Here is a 17,281-nt window from a genome sequence, read left to right on the forward strand (position 1 = left end):
ATTCGTTACAATCTGTAACACCTTTTATGTTAGGTCTATAATGTTTTAAGGAGTGGTAGTATTTCTGCAATTGCACACCCATAGCGTACCCATAAATGTTAAACTATGTAACTTCCTGTTTTTTTTTTTAGCAAACATGGCACAGTCAATAGAAACTGTAACGCCTTTCACGTTAATTCTATAATGTTTTAAGGAGTGGCAGTATTGCTACAATTGCACACCGATAGTGTACTGTTAAACTTCTGTGTAACTTCCTGTTTTTTTGTTTTTTTAGCAGACATGGTTCCACCACCGTGCACAACAACACATACACACACACATGTGCTGTTCAGCCGTAACAAAAAAAATGCTGCATAAACTGTGTCTCAATTCAGAATGTGATATAGTTTAAATACTTGGTAGTGACGGTGTGTGTTATTGTATCGTATCACACTCCTTGGGAAGATGTGGCCTCACGTTTTAGTTTTGCATTATGATACCAGGAAATGTAATTCTTAATCTAATCTCTTCTAGACAACTTCACTGAACCGTGTGATCCTGGCGACATATAAAAAAAGTAATTTCTTTTTTAAAAAGAACCAAGTTGAAATGAACTTGAGACCAGCACTGATTTCTGGAGTATGATGTTTCTGTGCGCCGGTGTACTCATTTCTACTGCTATAGGTCTTAGCCAATGAACTTGCTTTACCAACAGTGGTAAAGTACTTTGAGTGTGTGTGTTGGTGGAGTGCAGGGGAGAGGAGAGGCACACAGGTGAGAGAGAGAGGAACATGGAATGTGGAGGCAGGAGAGAAGTACACGAGGAAGATAGCTGGGAAATACATGTGCACTGATGGAGTATTTAAACAAAAAAGTAGTGCTTGGAAAGTGAGCAGTGGAGAAGCACAAGTAATGAGTCCATGGAAGGAAAGCCCACACAAGCTGATGAACAAGAAGCAAGCAAATGAGGCTGACAATAAAGCCAACCAATGGTAATCAATGGGGAGACTCTAAGTCCACTGTAACCTAGAAATATGTCTCACAATAGACAGTGGATGCGTTGCCTAGTAGACGAAACCTAAAAACTACTAGAATCTATCTTGAAAAACAGTGCATCTACCATCACTTTAACAATGTCAATCTCTTTCGTCTTCAAGTCTTTGATCCTTCACCAGCTCATAAATGCAACACTTATGCCGACCTAAGCATTGCCAATACTCTTGATTGAATGCCTCTTTCTTATTAGCCAATACCCAGAGATAGTTATGGTATGTGTTAATAACATAACCCTAAACTCTTTTTGAAACTTAAATGATGGGCTTCTCGGCCTGCTGGCTTGAGCTAGGCACGTCACTTTCTTGCACCTAGCTTCTATAAAAATTGAACTACATACAAATCAGAATTCTTTCATTGCTATATTCTCCTGGTGAGCTTAAACAAAAGTTTTATGTGTGCCATAACTTGTACAAGCATAATTTAATTTGACTAGAGAAATATTAGAAGAGATGCCCAAAATGCATTGCCTCACTAGATGTACACATCTGAGAAGTGTCTTGCAACATGCTGGCTTGTGTGGGTGTGGCAACACTCTGAATATGAAGCAAACCAATATTCTTCAGGTAGTAACCTTTTTCTCAAGCTGTCCCTCAGGCTTTCAATCTAACATGTATTCATCAACGGTTGACTCAGAAGTGAAACTGCTATGAGGCTGGGACATCAGCCAGTGGGGATGAAGATGAGAATAGAAGTAAAGGCCATACAGGCATGGATTGTGGGCTGCCAGTAGGGTGTGTGTAAGGCAGACAGATCTCTCCTTAGTCTATGTACTGCAGTAACTGGACTCTGCATCTCACTAACTTGACTTAACCCTCTGCGAGTATGCCTCTATGCACTGATGCTTGGCTCTACCCTATAGACGAGGAATACTCAAAGTATGGCCCAAGGACCGCCTATAGCCCTCCTCACATTTACATGCAACCCTCTGGTGAACAGCAGCACTGGGCTGCTGGTTACTAGATAGAGCACTAACATTAAAAACACTGTTGAATTGGCAAACATTTATCTACACATTAAATAAAGTTAAGAAAAAAACAGTAAGGAAGGTAGGTATCCTGTACCACTTATCCATAGGAACATGTTCATTTTTTAAGAAAATGTGTAACAAACAGGTAAAAATATGATAAACTCTCTACAAAATTAAAAAATGTGTATTTCGTTAACATGCAGAAGCATTTCACTTTAGTACATCATGTTAAATAGATGCATTGAGAGGCATCTATTGGAAGTGATAGTTTTCAAAAATGAACTTAGAAACAATATTGCTTCCCTTGCCCTGCCAACAACGCCATTAGTAAACCAAGAGGAGAGTCATTTTTCATGCTCTCCCTGTGGGTGCCTTTGGTTGTTGTTATTTTTGGAACAACATTATAGTTTATAGTTTATTGAATCAAGCACAAGAGAAGGTTTTGTACTGCGAACAGCTTAAACTCATGTATTTCAAGGTTCTCGCATATGTGATAATGTAGAAGTAGGAGGCAAAGTGAAATAAAACAATTGTCTCAGCTAACACAATTTAGTCAAGTGGGAAAGCTGGGAATGATCCTGGGTTTTCTGTTTTCACATTGAGCAATTCAGGGTATCTATTTCTCACAGTTTCATCGAAAGTTAATGCTTCATCTTTAATTCTTGGAGTATGAGGTTAGACCGTGGGTGGCAGACAGAAGCCACATGAAGACTCGGTTCATTGTGGGCTCAAGGATTCAGGAGAACCTTAAACTTACCCACTGGCAGGCATCTGACTCGAACTTGGCAATGGCAATTTAGGACAAAGGTATAGAATAATATCTTTTTACCCTCAAAATAACTCCACAGCTCACTTATGCACACCATGCACATGCTTCGCTTCCCCTAAGCCCACCTAACACCATTGCCGACCCTCACCCTGCTGGCATCAATGCAGCCCTCGGTCATGCCACAGACCATGCTTTTCGGCCTCTGGGAAAACGTTTGTGAGTACCCATGTTCTGTAGCAGTGCTTCCCAAACGTTTTAGAACTCTGACCCAATTTTAAGAACAGACTTTTTCGACCCACCTGGCTTTAAAGGACATGAAGCAGGCAATTTTTTAATGTAACTAAAGCATTGTGTGGTAACGCGCTGTCATTTCCAGACAACATATTTTCCATTGAAATGGCCACTAAATTTGCGCAGACATACAATTTTACCTATAAAACTATATTGCACACAAATTATAATCTGTGGAAATCAGATGTAGGCGAATATGTATCATTTGTGTACCACCAAGTAAAGTGTCTTGATTTGTTTTGATATTATTAAAATCTTTGTTTTTATCACACCTCAGAATTACGAAACAAATCTTCATTTTAGCTATTCTAACTGCTCAATGTGTACAGTTCATTTGTAAGTATTTACATTTTATATGTTACAAACAAATGACAACCTGCAGCCTTTTCCTTCCACACTCCATGTAACCAAGCAAGATTGTCACTTTGGGGGTCATTACGATTGAGGGGAATCCGCCACCGGCAGCCTGCCAGTGGCGGATTCACCGCAATCGTGCAGCAAAATTCTGCCCAACAGATTGCGATGACGGGCGGTGTGGGTGGCGGACGGAAAGTCCGTCCACCACAGGTCCGACAGCCGCAATTGTAACGACTGCTGCTGTTGAACCACACGCATCAATAGAATGGTTGCGGTGCCTAGCACCGTCCGCCATATTATGATGCTGCATCCCCGCCAGCTTTTCCATGGTGGTGACCGTGCAGTGTCCGCTGTGCAGGGGGGGAGGGGTAGACGAGCTCCAGGGAGCCCTTCTCCGCATTGTGCACGGGCATCGGACCCCGGCCCTGGCCTGAGAGCTTCTGACTGGCGCCAGGGGAGGCAGGGCCTGTCAAGTTTTGTTACACCACTGCTGGCATCCTGTGCCAAATGTGTCTGTACACAACTGTCAGCACATGTGAGTGTTAGTGAACGTCATTACGCTAGGGTTACCAGGCATCCCGGATTTTCACAAGCTGTCCCGGCAGATTTTGGCCATTTTGGCTTGTGTCCCGGTTTTTAGAGGGGGTCGACTGAAACCACTGAGAAGCACTTATTGGGTGTTATAAAGCTGTGCTAGTTGGCAGCTGTTAAAAGGAACACATTTAAATAACGGGCATGATGCTGGTTTTGGAAATGATATTGTATTTATTTTCTCAGTGCTTCTTCTGTGTTCCTATGTTGATAAGAGTTGTCATTCTGTGCAGCACCGTTGATGTAAAATTGTAGTCCTTCTATTTTTACAAAGTATCCCGGTTCTTCCTTCTCAAGAACTGGTCACCCTACATTACCCAGCTCTTAGAAATTCATACTCAACTGCTCTGTCACTGCGCATGTCTATGTGTATCTGTATGGCGGTGCAGCTTCTTGGGTACTTGTTTACAAAAGCATGCGTCTGTGTCTCAATAGCAGAGGAGTATGAATCTGTGAGTGGACTGTGTGCATGATGGTATCTTTACTTGTTCGGTTTGTAATGGCGTGCCAATACGCCTGTTGAACTTCCCTGTGTGTGTATGGTTGTGCATTGCCTTATTTTGGGACATATACTCAGGACCACTGGAAATATGGGAGTTTGTGGCCGCTGTGTTCTCCGCATAACTATGAATTTGCTGCATTTGCCAAATAATCCATCATCTGCTGCTTCATCAGCTGATTTTCAGAAAAAAAATTGTTTCTAGCTGAAACGGGTCAAAATGTACTAAAAATGAAGCGCAACGCATTGCAGCGCAGTGGGAAGCACTTTGCGAAGGTTGACTGGTCACCTTTCTGTTGCTTATTGCTCTATTTGGGTGTCAAACTTGCACTAATGAGGTTAAACCTTTGCGCAGATAGTGTTAAAGTGTATAAGTGTCTGCCAGCCTTGCTTTTCTGCCAACTCCAAAAGCATGCTGGGCCTTGTAGTTTCACCTTCTTATAGAAGTAGGTACTTACAAGTCTAAGCATGCTTCATATTTATGACTGAAAAACACACAACTGACTGAAAGGCCATTATTTACTAAAGTTTTAACGCGGACGTTTACGCAACACAACGTGTCAGAAAACACAGCGCGAATTTACTAATCATTTGAAGAGCTAAAGTGCATCGCGTCTCGCGAGATCCCACCTCAACCTCCAGTAAATAAAGGCCGAAGCCGCCAGGTTGGCACTGGCGCAGGCTATGCCTCAAAGGCTTATCATGGCCCAATAACGAGAGAGCCCGCCTTGCTCATTGCTTCTCCACCCTACCTTTTCACAGATTTCCTGCGGCTGTTTGGTTTATTTTTAGCTCAGGTGACACGTGTAAGACTGTTTTCCAGAAGCTTGATCCAAAGTTTACTGGCCTGTCTACGAGCCAACCCAGCGGCACTGCCTCAGCCACCCTGTTTCAAGGGGCCCTGCACCCATGTGCAGACTCAGCACAGACGGAAAGTGAGAGAGAGTGAGTGAGTGAGGAGGAGAGAGAGCATGAGAGAGGAGGGAAACACTGTATGTGTGAGAGAGAGAGAGAAAGAGAGAGAGGGGGAGTAAGGAGTAGAGAAAGCGCATGAGAGAGGAGAGAAATACTGTGTGTGTGCGTGTGAGAGAGAGGGAGTGAAGAGGAGAGAAAGAGAGCATGAGAGGAGAGAAACACTGTGCGAGAGAAAGAGAGAGAGAGGGGGAGAGAGGAGGAGAGAAAGAGCATGAGAGAGAAGATAAAAACTGTGTGTGTGTGTGTGGAAGAGAGAGAGAGAGGGGGAGAGAGTGAGTGAGGAAGAGAGCATGAGAAAAGAGAGAAACAGTGTGTGTGTGTGTGAGGGAGAGAGGGGGGAGAGAGTGAGTGAGGAGGAGATAAACAGAGCACGAGAGAGGAGAGAAACACTGTGTGTGTGAAAGAGAGAGAGAGAGGGGGGAGAATGAGTGAGGATGAGAGAGGAGAAACACTGTGTGAGAGCGAGAGTGAGAGAGTGAGGAGGAGAGAAAGAGCAGAGAGAGGAGGGAAACTGTGCATGTGTGTGAGTGAGAAGAGAAAGAGAGCACAAGAGAGGAGAGAAACACTGTGTGTGTGTGTGTGTGTTTGTGTGTGAGAGAGAGAGGGGGATAGAGTGAGTGAGGAGGAGAGAAATACAGTATGTGGGTGTGAGAGAGAGAGTGAAAGAGAGAGGGATAGAGGAGGAGAGAAAGAGAGCACGGGAGAGGAGAGAAACTGTGTGTGAAAGAGAGAAAGAGAGAAAGGGGGTGAGGTGAAAAAGAGAGCTCGAGAGACATGCGAAACACTGTGTGTGCGCGTGTGTGTGAGAGAGAGAGGGGGATAGAGTGATAAATAGCATGAGAGAGGAGAGAAACACTGTGTGTGTGTGTGTGTGTGTGTGTGTAAGAGAGAGAGAGTTTGAGGGAGTAAGGAGGAGACAAAGAAAGGAGGAGCCCACTTTGCAAATGCCTTAAAATGTCTCTGGGGTTAATTGCTGTTCTCACCTACCCCTGATCCATGGATGCACTAGTCTCCAAAGCCCTGAGTGACCAGTCATCATCGTCAATGATACCTCTGGACCGAATCCAGGGACTCTTTAACTGACATCTCTTCCTACTGAGGGCCACTGCTGACTCCAACCATCTGTCCAAATCATGGTCTAACTTTCGCCCTTGCCAAAAGAGGAAGGAAACGACTTTGACCTTCTACTCACCTTCTGTTTTTTGACCCACTCCTTAGCTGTGCTGAATGTCCCCAGCTGGACCGCTGAGCCCACCATCACCCGTGGGACAGCACCGTTCACGCCCCTCCACAGGCCCGTGATGCCCTGCTTCCGGTAGATGCTTTCAAAGGCGCTGGACACACTCTGTGAGAGACAGGAGACACAAGACGAGACACTTTCAGAATTTGGGAGCTAGGGAGGGCACATGACACAGAGGCACGTGGGCAACACGCCACCCCTGTCATTAAGATCTTAAACCAAGGAGATGTCTAGTACCGGTATATCTTGAAAGAAGTGGAGGACTAATCAAGTTAAGCAGTATGCAAGTGACATGACAGTGTGTGACACCACAGCGAGTGACATCGCAGGTGGCATTACAGGAAGTAGCATCACAACTCATGACCACACAGAAAGTGACATCACAAGAACCGACATGAGATCTTCAGACCTCACACATATGTTTAGCAGGTCTATCATGAGTACATTTGAGCGCATTACAATATTTAGCAAATGAGATTTTGTGTTGGGTTGTGCCAAAAAAGTGACGCAACCCTGACACAATATCTGGGCCTCATATTTATACATTTGTTTTTTAAAACCCTGCCACAAACAAATTGGCAACAAAGAGAAACATGGCAGTAAATCTGTTCTACTTAATTGAATGCAAAGTCTGTATTTTAAATTATCTTAAGGGGATAAGGTACCTGCTGCAGAGATCTTTCTGTGCCAGCTACATCTAAGGGAATAACAATATTGGTAAGATAACTCTGGAGGTTAGCGTATTTGCTGGAGAGATCTGTGTTTTATCTAGTTCCATTTTTGAATCAAAGTAGCATAGAGGGTAAATATGTCTCCTGCAAAGCACATTATGTAACACGCAGATGACAGATTTTTATTTCATGTAAATGGGTAAGTGGGTTTCATTTAACACAGAGATCGTTTTGTTACTTGGAGTCCAGAAATTGCGATCCTTCTAACACAGCAAAGTGAGCTCACCTTGTAACGCTTGTTGTCATCTAAAACACATCCTGTACATTGATTTACACATATATGATTTATTGTCAGTGTATAATGTGTACGTGTGATGTAAAGGGCTCTGACACACTGGATTGGGATGAAAAAGAAAACAAAAACAAAATAGTGGTATTTAAATTGTTATTTGTGTAAATACTGGGACAGACTAACACATCTGGCATTCCTACAGTGCATGCATACCTCTTATATATAGGGACTGAAAGATGTCAAAAGCTGCCTCTCCTAAGTACCTGGGAAGTGATAAGCTGTGTGCCTTTGTATTCCCTCCATTGCATTTAGGTGTGAGGCTCCCTATAGCTCCCAGCTAGGATACTCCAATATAAGGAGGCCTGATGACCCAGACTCTTCTGCCTTTGTTATGGGCCAAGATGGAATCTGATAAGCCCCCCCTCTCCAACCACCCCCTCTGGCCCACCTGCACCTTGCTGCTCAGAACGAAACCAGACAACGTGCAGGCACTGCTGAATGCGCCCCGGTGTCTGAAAATTACACAGGAACCAGTGTAGAATATTTCTGTGGGACCCACCCTTTTGGCAGGGTCGATAACGTCCACCCTGCGAAAAGAGTGGGTAGACTTCTTCTACCTGTATGTACCCTCGACTTGTGCCCTGTATATCTTTATACTTTTCTGACCATATTTCCATAAAGTAAGGCTACTTGTGACATTAAAAACAAGCATTGGCATAGCCAATAGGTCTCGCATTTGGGACCTTATAAGTGTTTAGCCATGCAACAGTTGCATAACTAAATACTTATAAGGTCCCAAATGCGAGACCTATTGGCTATGCAAAGCGGCCGTGCGGCCGCGAAAGTGAAAGTAATTGCGGTAAAACGCGGCGCGCGCGCCCGCGCACATGCACTGTAGCTCTAGGCTGGCCTGGTAGCACTTTTTGGAGCCCTCTCAATAAGTCTCGCCAGACCAGCGCATGCGCTGGGTCAAGCGAGACCTAAAAAGATTAGGAGGTGAAGGCAGGTAGAAGGGGAGGGGATGAATGAGACAGTGGGCAGTCTAGAGTAACGAAGATGAAGGAGAGCTAGTCATGTTCTGTACCTTTCCATGCATTTATGAAGGGAAGAGCAGCGATTTGCATGCATATGGCCATTGGTGGGACTATTACATTTGGAGGTCATGATCTGGAGAAGGATGATGTTGGGCCCGGATTTGTTCTATTTTGAGATTTAGGAATTTTGAGTTTTAAGATAATGGTGCTGTTCAGAATTTTGGAGTCCTCAACTATTTTTTAACTTTTCTGCAAGGTGTTCTGTGGAAGGAATGCCGTTTAGGTCAGACCGTAGCCAATACCATTTGATTTTTACTAAATTATATGTATAAAATTAGTTGTCGGGGCTTCCAGACAGAAAATTTCATCTAATGGTCTGTTGTTTTGTCATTCACATTTTTTCCGCCCACTACAGCATACAGCATGAGACAGTGGGTCAGACCACTTTAGCCACTGGTTACCTTCACAGTGAGTGATGGCATTCTGCCCTTTCACAAAGAGCTCATCATCACACACAAAGTAGTTCCCTTAAGTGCCAGAGACTCCCTCTGGCAATGCGTGCTTTTTTGGGGCGAAAATATTTTGTTTTAGCCAGTTTTTTTAGATTAATAAGGTCCCAACAGATTTGTCAACAACAAAGTTTTGCGAAAACCATGACACTTCAAAACAAGCATTGTAGGCTGGTGGCCAACCCCAAACCTATTGGATTTGTCAATGCTTGTTTTTAATTGCATTTTAGGATCTGCTTCACAGAAGGACATTAATTACTTGAGTCGTTATTGCTGTAAAGCCAACACCTCAGTGTAGAGAATCTGAAAGGCCCTCATGTCCGAAGCATTTACATCTTTGAAAGGCAGACATGTTATGGGTGCTGTGAATCAACCTCCCCTGCTCCAGTATGTTAGGGAGACAAGATATGCACTAGGCACTGACAACACAGCCCCACATGTAGGTATATTATCAGCATTTGGTCATATTTGGTGGCAGAAATTCCACCATATGACACAGGTACTGGCTGATTTTCAGTCTGAGGTTTCTTCTCAAAAGCATCTTTTTTATGGTGGATTCAGCCACTTAGTAGAGAAACCTCTGCCACGCTGGGGAAAACTCTACCACTTTATGGGTTTTTCTCAGCTGACTTGGCAAACATATTCCACAATGGAGGACTGGAATTAAAAAACCTAAACTCTAACTCAGCGCCTTCTTTTTTTAAGAATTCCGTGCGTTGACACCAAGAAACCTGAATTCTTACATCAAAGATCACACAGGGCCTCTCAAAGCAGCACCGTTTCTTGTGACCTTCTTTAAATGTTGGAATAGTACTAACAAGCATTGGCAAAACCAATAGGTCTTGCCTTTGGGACATATTGGCTTTGGCAATTGTTTTTAACTAAGCTGTGCAGCATGGCTAAGTAAAGAGATATAGCCTCTCACGTCATTTAGTAGGTGTGCAAGCACAAAATGACCCAACTCGGAATGGCAAATAATAAAAAATGTGCAAAGGCGTTTTTGGGGGGGCAGGGGGGTTGTTGGAAAATGGGTAGGGGAAGTAACACGGGCGGGCCATAAAAGCCCACTGTGGTTAAATTTCAGAGCTGACTACATTAACCAGAATACTTTTGAGCATACGCCCACAGGGGCGGGGTATTTAAATATGCTCAGGTGGACTGCTCTTGCTGTTGTGTCCCTGCGTCAGTGATCAAGGGTGGTGTTACGCCCGAAACGCGTCTGGCATTGATTTGTGTGCTTGAGCCAGGCGGATGCAATCCTTGGAACAAATGGATTTTAAACACGCTGGGAAGAGGCTTCGTCATTTTGGAGACACCTCTTTGGTTTATATATAAATATATTAACAAGGTATGTAGATGTGAAGTTGAGAATAGTAAATAATTACTTACCTGTATATACTTATGGTTCACAACATACTTGCTATGCTATTTTGTAGTATAATATTTTTGTGTATGATATTATTACATAAAACCAGACACATGGATATTAATTACTGAGGGTAAATTTGTTACAAAGCTAAATAACAGCTAAAGAGATATTTATCTTTAAAGGAATTGCAGGAGGTCCTCCTAACATCTGAGTCCTTCAGGCAGAGAGTTGGAAAGACAGGGGGCCACACTAGTTTTTGGCTTCTAGATGATGCTGGTGATCTGTTCTAATTACAGGAAGATATTATCCATTTTTTCATTTCTAAAACAATTTCTGTCAGCAGAACGCCCCAAGTTAGATTTTGAAATACCAATCAAGGTGACATTCCTGTAGACAGTGTGTGAGATGGCAAGCATGGTCACTATCGGGCTGAAACGAGTTATCTGTTGAAGAGGTTTTCATTTTCGAAGGGAAGGAAAAACAAATCTTGCAGATTTCAATACATGCCTAATGTGTGACATCATGGTTAGGAGATTATCTATCCAGAAATCAAAATATTTTACTTCAAAGGCAAGAGATGGGCTAGATCCATCAATGCCAAGTTCAGATAACCAGACTTGTTCGATAATGAGTTCAGGTCATTGACAAAGACAATAACATTCAGATAATTGGTTGATATCAATTTATGAAGCATTTCCGGGCAGTTTTCCAGAGTATAAATGTTCCAAAAAAACGTTTACCTGCTGAAACTATTTTGCCCCCAATGAACATGCTGAATGTTAGTTTAATTGGTTTGATTTCCAAATGTATTGAACATATCCTAGGAAATAAAACTTCGGTCTCATTTCTGTACATGGCCACAAAACTCTCCAATGGCTGGCAATATTCTTACGCTGGAGGGGAGAGGGTGAGGTAACACCAACAGGAAGCATCTTTACTTACAGTGCGCCAGAGAAAAACCCTTCCATAAAGAAGATGTGCCTTTGTAAACAATTCCTGAAGACCACAGACAAAGTAACCTCTCAGGACATCTAAACATTTTATTTAAACAAGTCAAATGACTGTTTTAAAAGGCTGCTCTGTCGGGAAGTAGTTTTTGGGATACTTAGCTGAAGGGCTGTTCCCATAAATCAATGGAATCGAAGTTCCTGATAGCAGAGGACCTACTCTCAGTGGCTGAGTGGTCAGGATGAACAGTGGCTAAGGGATCAGGACACAATCTCAGTGGTTGAGGACACAGAGTGGCTGAGACATAGGGACACACCTCGCGCGAGAGGCCTGGAAAGAATCACAGGTGTTGGGAACCCATGACACATTCACAGGGGCTGTGGGCTTCTCACACACACACAAAAGGATTGGAAGTTCAGGATATAATCAACCACTGTAAGCAAGCACTTGAAACGCTTACAGACTGGGGCCTCAGGCCACACACAGGGGCCGGGAACATGTGGCAAGCTCGAGGTAGACTCAACGGTGGGGAGGGGAGATGGACAATTTAACAAAGGATTGGCACACAAGACACACTGTCAGCGCCTGGAAGCTGGAAATACACTCACAGTGAAGGTAAGCTCGGGCATACTCAGAGGAGCAGGGCCATAGGCCACGTCAAAGGGTTGGGAGTCCAGAATACACTCCTAAGAATCAGTCGGGTTAGATCACGGTTGCAGGGTTGGCGAAGAGCTTCTCTGCCCAGCCTCCTCTTGGATGAAGGCTTAGCCTTTGGAGCGTGTACCTGACCAGAACCCCAAATCCTATTAATGCATGCAGCCTCCTTCATGGTGCCAGCTCAACATCTGGAGCATCTGCTTGACCAGAACTCCAAAAGCCTGTGTGCAGCCAACTCTAGAATGTAGGTTCAAATTAAGCTACCTTTAGGAAACACAAGAGACTCCTGAAGGAGTACTTACCCAATAACTTCAATAATATGCTGATTGACGGAAAAAAAATCCAAAAACTGATTTCAAAGAAAGAATAATGAAAAAGGATATCATTACATATAAGGTATATTTAGGTGAACTCTATTTGAGGTCACATTGAATGAGTAGTTTTTTCAATACTAAATAAGTCATGTCTTAAGTTATGTTATGTTCTGTGTATTTGTGAAGCGCGCAATCACCTCGGAGGGACCCAGGCTCTGAGAAGCTGTGAGTCTAGCCTCGAGTTGTACTATTCAAAAGCCAGGTCTTCAGCTTCTTCCAGACATTAATAATTACGGAGGAGGCTCTGATGTGTGCAGGTCATTCCATGCTTTTGAAGCAATTTAGGAGAAGGCCCGACTGCAGGATTTGGTTCTGTGCTTGCATGGGATGGGTGCAAGTAGGGGACTGACTGAGAGAGGAGATGTATCCATTGAGGTACACTGGGCAAGTATTGTGTAGTGCTTTGAATGTGTGAGTGAGGAGTTTGAATTGTGCTTGCTTTGGCCAGTGCAGCTCCTTGAGCAACGGTTTGATATGTGTGTGCATGAGAGACTGGGTGTGATCATGGATGCCGAGTTCTGAACGGTTTGAAGTTGTCTGGTGAGTTGTTTGATGATCCCGGCATAGAGGGTGTTCCCGTAGTCCAGCTCGCTTGTGATGAGGGCAAGGGTGACGGTTTTATGGGTGCAAGTCAGGAGTCATTCGAAGATTTTCCTCAGCATCTTTACGGTGTGGAATCAGGAACCTGTAACAACGTTGACTTGGGCAGTCATATCATAGGTTCATTGAGAAAGCACACACTGACATAAAGTCACAGAAATGTTTGTAAAAGTTCATATGTTCATGGTCTCAGTCAGTGGGAAACCCACTCAGCCGTATAATAGTCTAAACAGTAATCCTTGCATTCTTTCTGATAGATGAGTTGTGGTATGATGTATAAAGCTAAAGTGAATAATTTGTTGACGTTTCGGTCTCTTAAGTCAAAAAGGTCATGAGGCCAGCTTCAGGACTGGGTGCTGGGAAACTCAAATGGCCAACTCTTTTTAAGTCCAGGAACTAAAAAATGCATTGAATTTAATATAACTCCAGTGTGTGGTAGCTATAATATAAGATTCAAAGCAGAATGTAACGTTGTAATAGGGAACAAAACCCCCTGCAGCCTACTTCACAATGAGGAAATCACTGGCTGAGAGACTGACTGATTTAGTATTGAAAAACTACTCAGAATAAACATTTTCTCATTCAATTTGACCTAAACTAGAGTTTGCTTCATTGCATCTTATATGTAAAATATGCTATTTCATTATTCTTTCATTATTTTGACACTAATCCACATATTACTGAAGTTATTGTCTATGCTTGTTTAAAAGAAAGCAGATATTAATGACAGCACACTCACTCCTTTGAGAAAGGAATTCTGGCATCATCACCCATTTACTGAGGACATTAATTCGGACACAATGGTTTACCATAGCTACCCGTTATAGAAATAGTACTACCACCTCTGTCACAACTTAGCGAAAGGTACTTGCTTTTTTCTTGCATTGGCGTGTACTTGTTGCCTTTGAGAGATAACACAAGGTCCATGGTGGGGGTCACCGCTCTTGTCTGTGACTGGATCTTGGCCTTTCTTTAGTATTGACCCCTGGGAAGGTGAATTACCATGAAGGACTCTGTTCAGTGTTCCTACACAATGTTCTAAAAATCTCTGTTATAAGAAAAACTTGGGACTCTCGATAAGCAAAGCATGCTACTCAACTGTCTACTAAAACCAAAACCTACAACTCTCTAACAAAAGCAATGGATTAAAAATCTGTAGAAGATAAAAGGTTTGGAACTGTCTTCGAGAACTTAGCCATGAAGCTTTATGTATGGAAATTTGCGGTGTAAATAAAACACTTTCTACCAAAGGAAGGCTATGGCCTCTACTGTAAGCATTGCATTAAACTCTCTAACGTAAACAGGGCCCTCATCTCTACACCAAAGTTTCGACAGAAAAGACCTGCAGCGTACTAACAGATGAAGGGAACAGAATTAACTTCTATTAGCAAGACTTGGAACTCTGTCAAAGGCAAGACAATGAACTGTCTACCCTAACAAAATAAGAATGAGACTCACTACTCTATGCAAGGAATGAAACCTTATACCAAACAAAATCATAGAACTCACTACCAAAAACAAGGCATATAACTAGCTACCAAAATCAAGCTATAAAGCTCTTGAACTCTGTCAAAATAAAGGCAGAACAAGTTTCACTGTGAACATAACAAAACAACTGTTTACTATAAGTAATGTATTACGCTATTTATTATAAGCAACGCATAGAACTACGCACTCTAAGTCAGTGGTTTTCTATCTGTGGCCCCGGGACCCCTGAGGGTCCGCCAAGCCTGACCAGGGGGCCCGCTGGAAACAAAAAAATCAACAGATTAATAAAGTGTATTCAAATAAAGAAGCAAAATGTAAATGCAAAAATGTTAAAACATTCTGTAAATGTGAAGGAATCTGAAGTTGGAGGCAAAAAATTTAAGGGCCCGTTACACAAAGAGCTTCTGCAGTCGTGGAAGAGGCTCCGCACTCATGACAGAATCTCGGCACTGCAGTTTGTCATTGTGGAGATTCTGCTACAAGTGCGGAGATTCCAATACGAGTGCGGAGCCTCCGCCACAACTGCGGAGGCTCTTTTTGAATCAGTTCCTCAGTTAGTATCCTCAGATTGATTCATAGAAATGGTGCAATTGCATCAAACAGAATATAGTGTGGATGATGAGTGGCCTCAATTTATTTTACAAAAGCTCAAACCTTCCTATGAAAATGAAAATGTTGATTTTTTCTCTTATGTGTTTGTGAATTAAATAAAATATTTTAGCACTTGTGTATTTGTTTAATGAATACTTGTTTCTGTATTTTGAGTGCACTTTTTTCAAATCATCGAAAATGCTTAGGTTGTGTTACCCGTTTTCTAGTAATGACTCAGTGGGGGTCCCCGGACTCCAATAAAGATTCAGTGGAGGTTCCGGGGTTCCAGTAATGCTTATGAGAGGGTCCACAGAATGCCAAATGCTAAGAACCACTGCTTTAAGTAACTCATTGAATGCCCCTCCCACTTTGAAATATCTATCTCCCCAGAGCAGTGGCGTAGTTAGCTGTTGTGCAGCCCGTGGCAGTCACTGCGTTTGCTGCCCAGTGGTCGCATAAAGAGCGGGGGTGGTGGGTGCTGGGGAGTCCCACGATGGCCATCTCGCATGGTTGCCGGTAAGAGACGTGGGGGTGGGGTGAGGCCGCCGCCCCTTAAACTTGTAACTCGTGTTGCCCTCCTGCCCCCTTGCTACGCCACTGAACCAGAGCTCCCTATCTTCGGCACTTAAGGGAACTCTGTACTCTCAGTGAGGTGTTACACACTGTAGCCTGTATTACATTCACAATTCCAATTATTTTTAGTGGTAGAAACATTGTTAGAGTATAGAGTTTTTTTGAGAGTCATGTGCAGGGCTAGGCAGTTTCAGCACAATATGAGAGACACCAGTATGGTGACAGAAAAAGGCAGTACGATTTGTTCAGTTCAGAGTGAAAAGGAGTTTGTAGGGATCTCTCAAATTAAGACACTTGCGCCTTCTCAGCTGAACATGGATGACATAGACCTCAATCATGTACAGTGCTCTGAATATTTGTCTCTTCCACAGCAGAGTGGAAAGGACAAGACAGTGGACAAGAGATTGAGGTTCTCTATCAGCCATCGAAGCTCAACACAGCCACTCATTCCCTCCCCCTTTGTCAGTCAACAAAATACTGACATCTCCTACAATCAAGTCAGCAAGACTTAGACCTTTTGTCCATCAGCCGAGAAATCACGGGACCCACTTTCTGTTGGTTAATCGACGTGAAACACCGCTAACTCTGTCCAGCCATAAGCTGTCACGTGTCACTAACATTACGCAATCATGAGTTCAGAAGGCATAATCACTCTTAATCACTCTTTCCTCCACAGATGCCTTAACCATCAATCTTAACCTCTCGACCATAAAGGCATGAATACTTCTCTTCAGCAAGGGATCACGTTTCCTATTTTGTGCACTTGATGCGACATGCATGGAGTGCCCTCTAGTTTCATCAGCAAGGCAGGAAGCTGGTTCTTCTCAAGACACTGGCAATTTTCCATAGTTGGCAAAAGCTCTTTATACTGCTGCTTGTGCTTTCCCCATAGGGGTTGGGGTGTAATTCCACAGTGTTGGTACTTTGCTGTCCTGTGTGTGCAGCCTGAGCTGGTCCAGTATGCAGGGCGACGAAGGTTAATAATCAGTGTTGAAGGGTCCAGACAGCTTTGATACAGTATGGGAATTCTCTCTGATTAAATATTAGATGAAAAACATGAGCATTGGATCATCCTCTAACCTGGAGTGCCTCTGAGCTCATTGTATGTCCTTTAAAAAGGATTCCAGCTCATGTGTCCTAAATATGGCCACTGATCACCCCTCCACTCTATTTGCAAGCAACAAATCAGCACTCCAATATCAGTCCTAATATGTGGGTGATGAAAAGCTAGCAGTTGCAGATCATGGGCACCAGGGATCATTTTTGGGGATTGGTTACCTACTTTTCACCATCAGATTTTGACTCAGAGCACTAGAGAGCAAGTGAAAAAGAATACTGAAGAGAATGATAGCGAATCCGTGGCAAAGGGAGAAAGTATGGATGAAAAAGAACCTGCAATAGTGGGATAAAGAGAAAGGAAGTGCAAGGTGGTGGAAGAAAAAGTAAAGATG

At 43.2% G+C, this 17,281-nt stretch overlaps 1 protein-coding gene across 1 annotated transcript in view; it reads right to left on the reverse strand.

Annotated features, from left to right (window-relative positions):
- LOC146868103 (solute carrier family 25 member 34-like) overlaps nucleotides 1-17,281 on the reverse strand; it is a 130,848-nt gene that overhangs the window by 63,865 nt on the left and 49,702 nt on the right. The window contains exon 3 of the mRNA XM_085608942.1: nucleotides 6,677-6,829. Within this exon, the coding sequence (XP_085465068.1) occupies nucleotides 6,677-6,829 (153 nt within the window). The remainder of the gene's footprint in view (nucleotides 1-6,676; nucleotides 6,830-17,281) is intronic.

Source organism: Triturus cristatus, chromosome 1_2 (assembly GCF_964204655.1).
Source record: "Triturus cristatus chromosome 1_2, aTriCri1.1, whole genome shotgun sequence".
Taxonomy (NCBI): domain Eukaryota; kingdom Metazoa; phylum Chordata; class Amphibia; order Caudata; family Salamandridae; genus Triturus; species Triturus cristatus.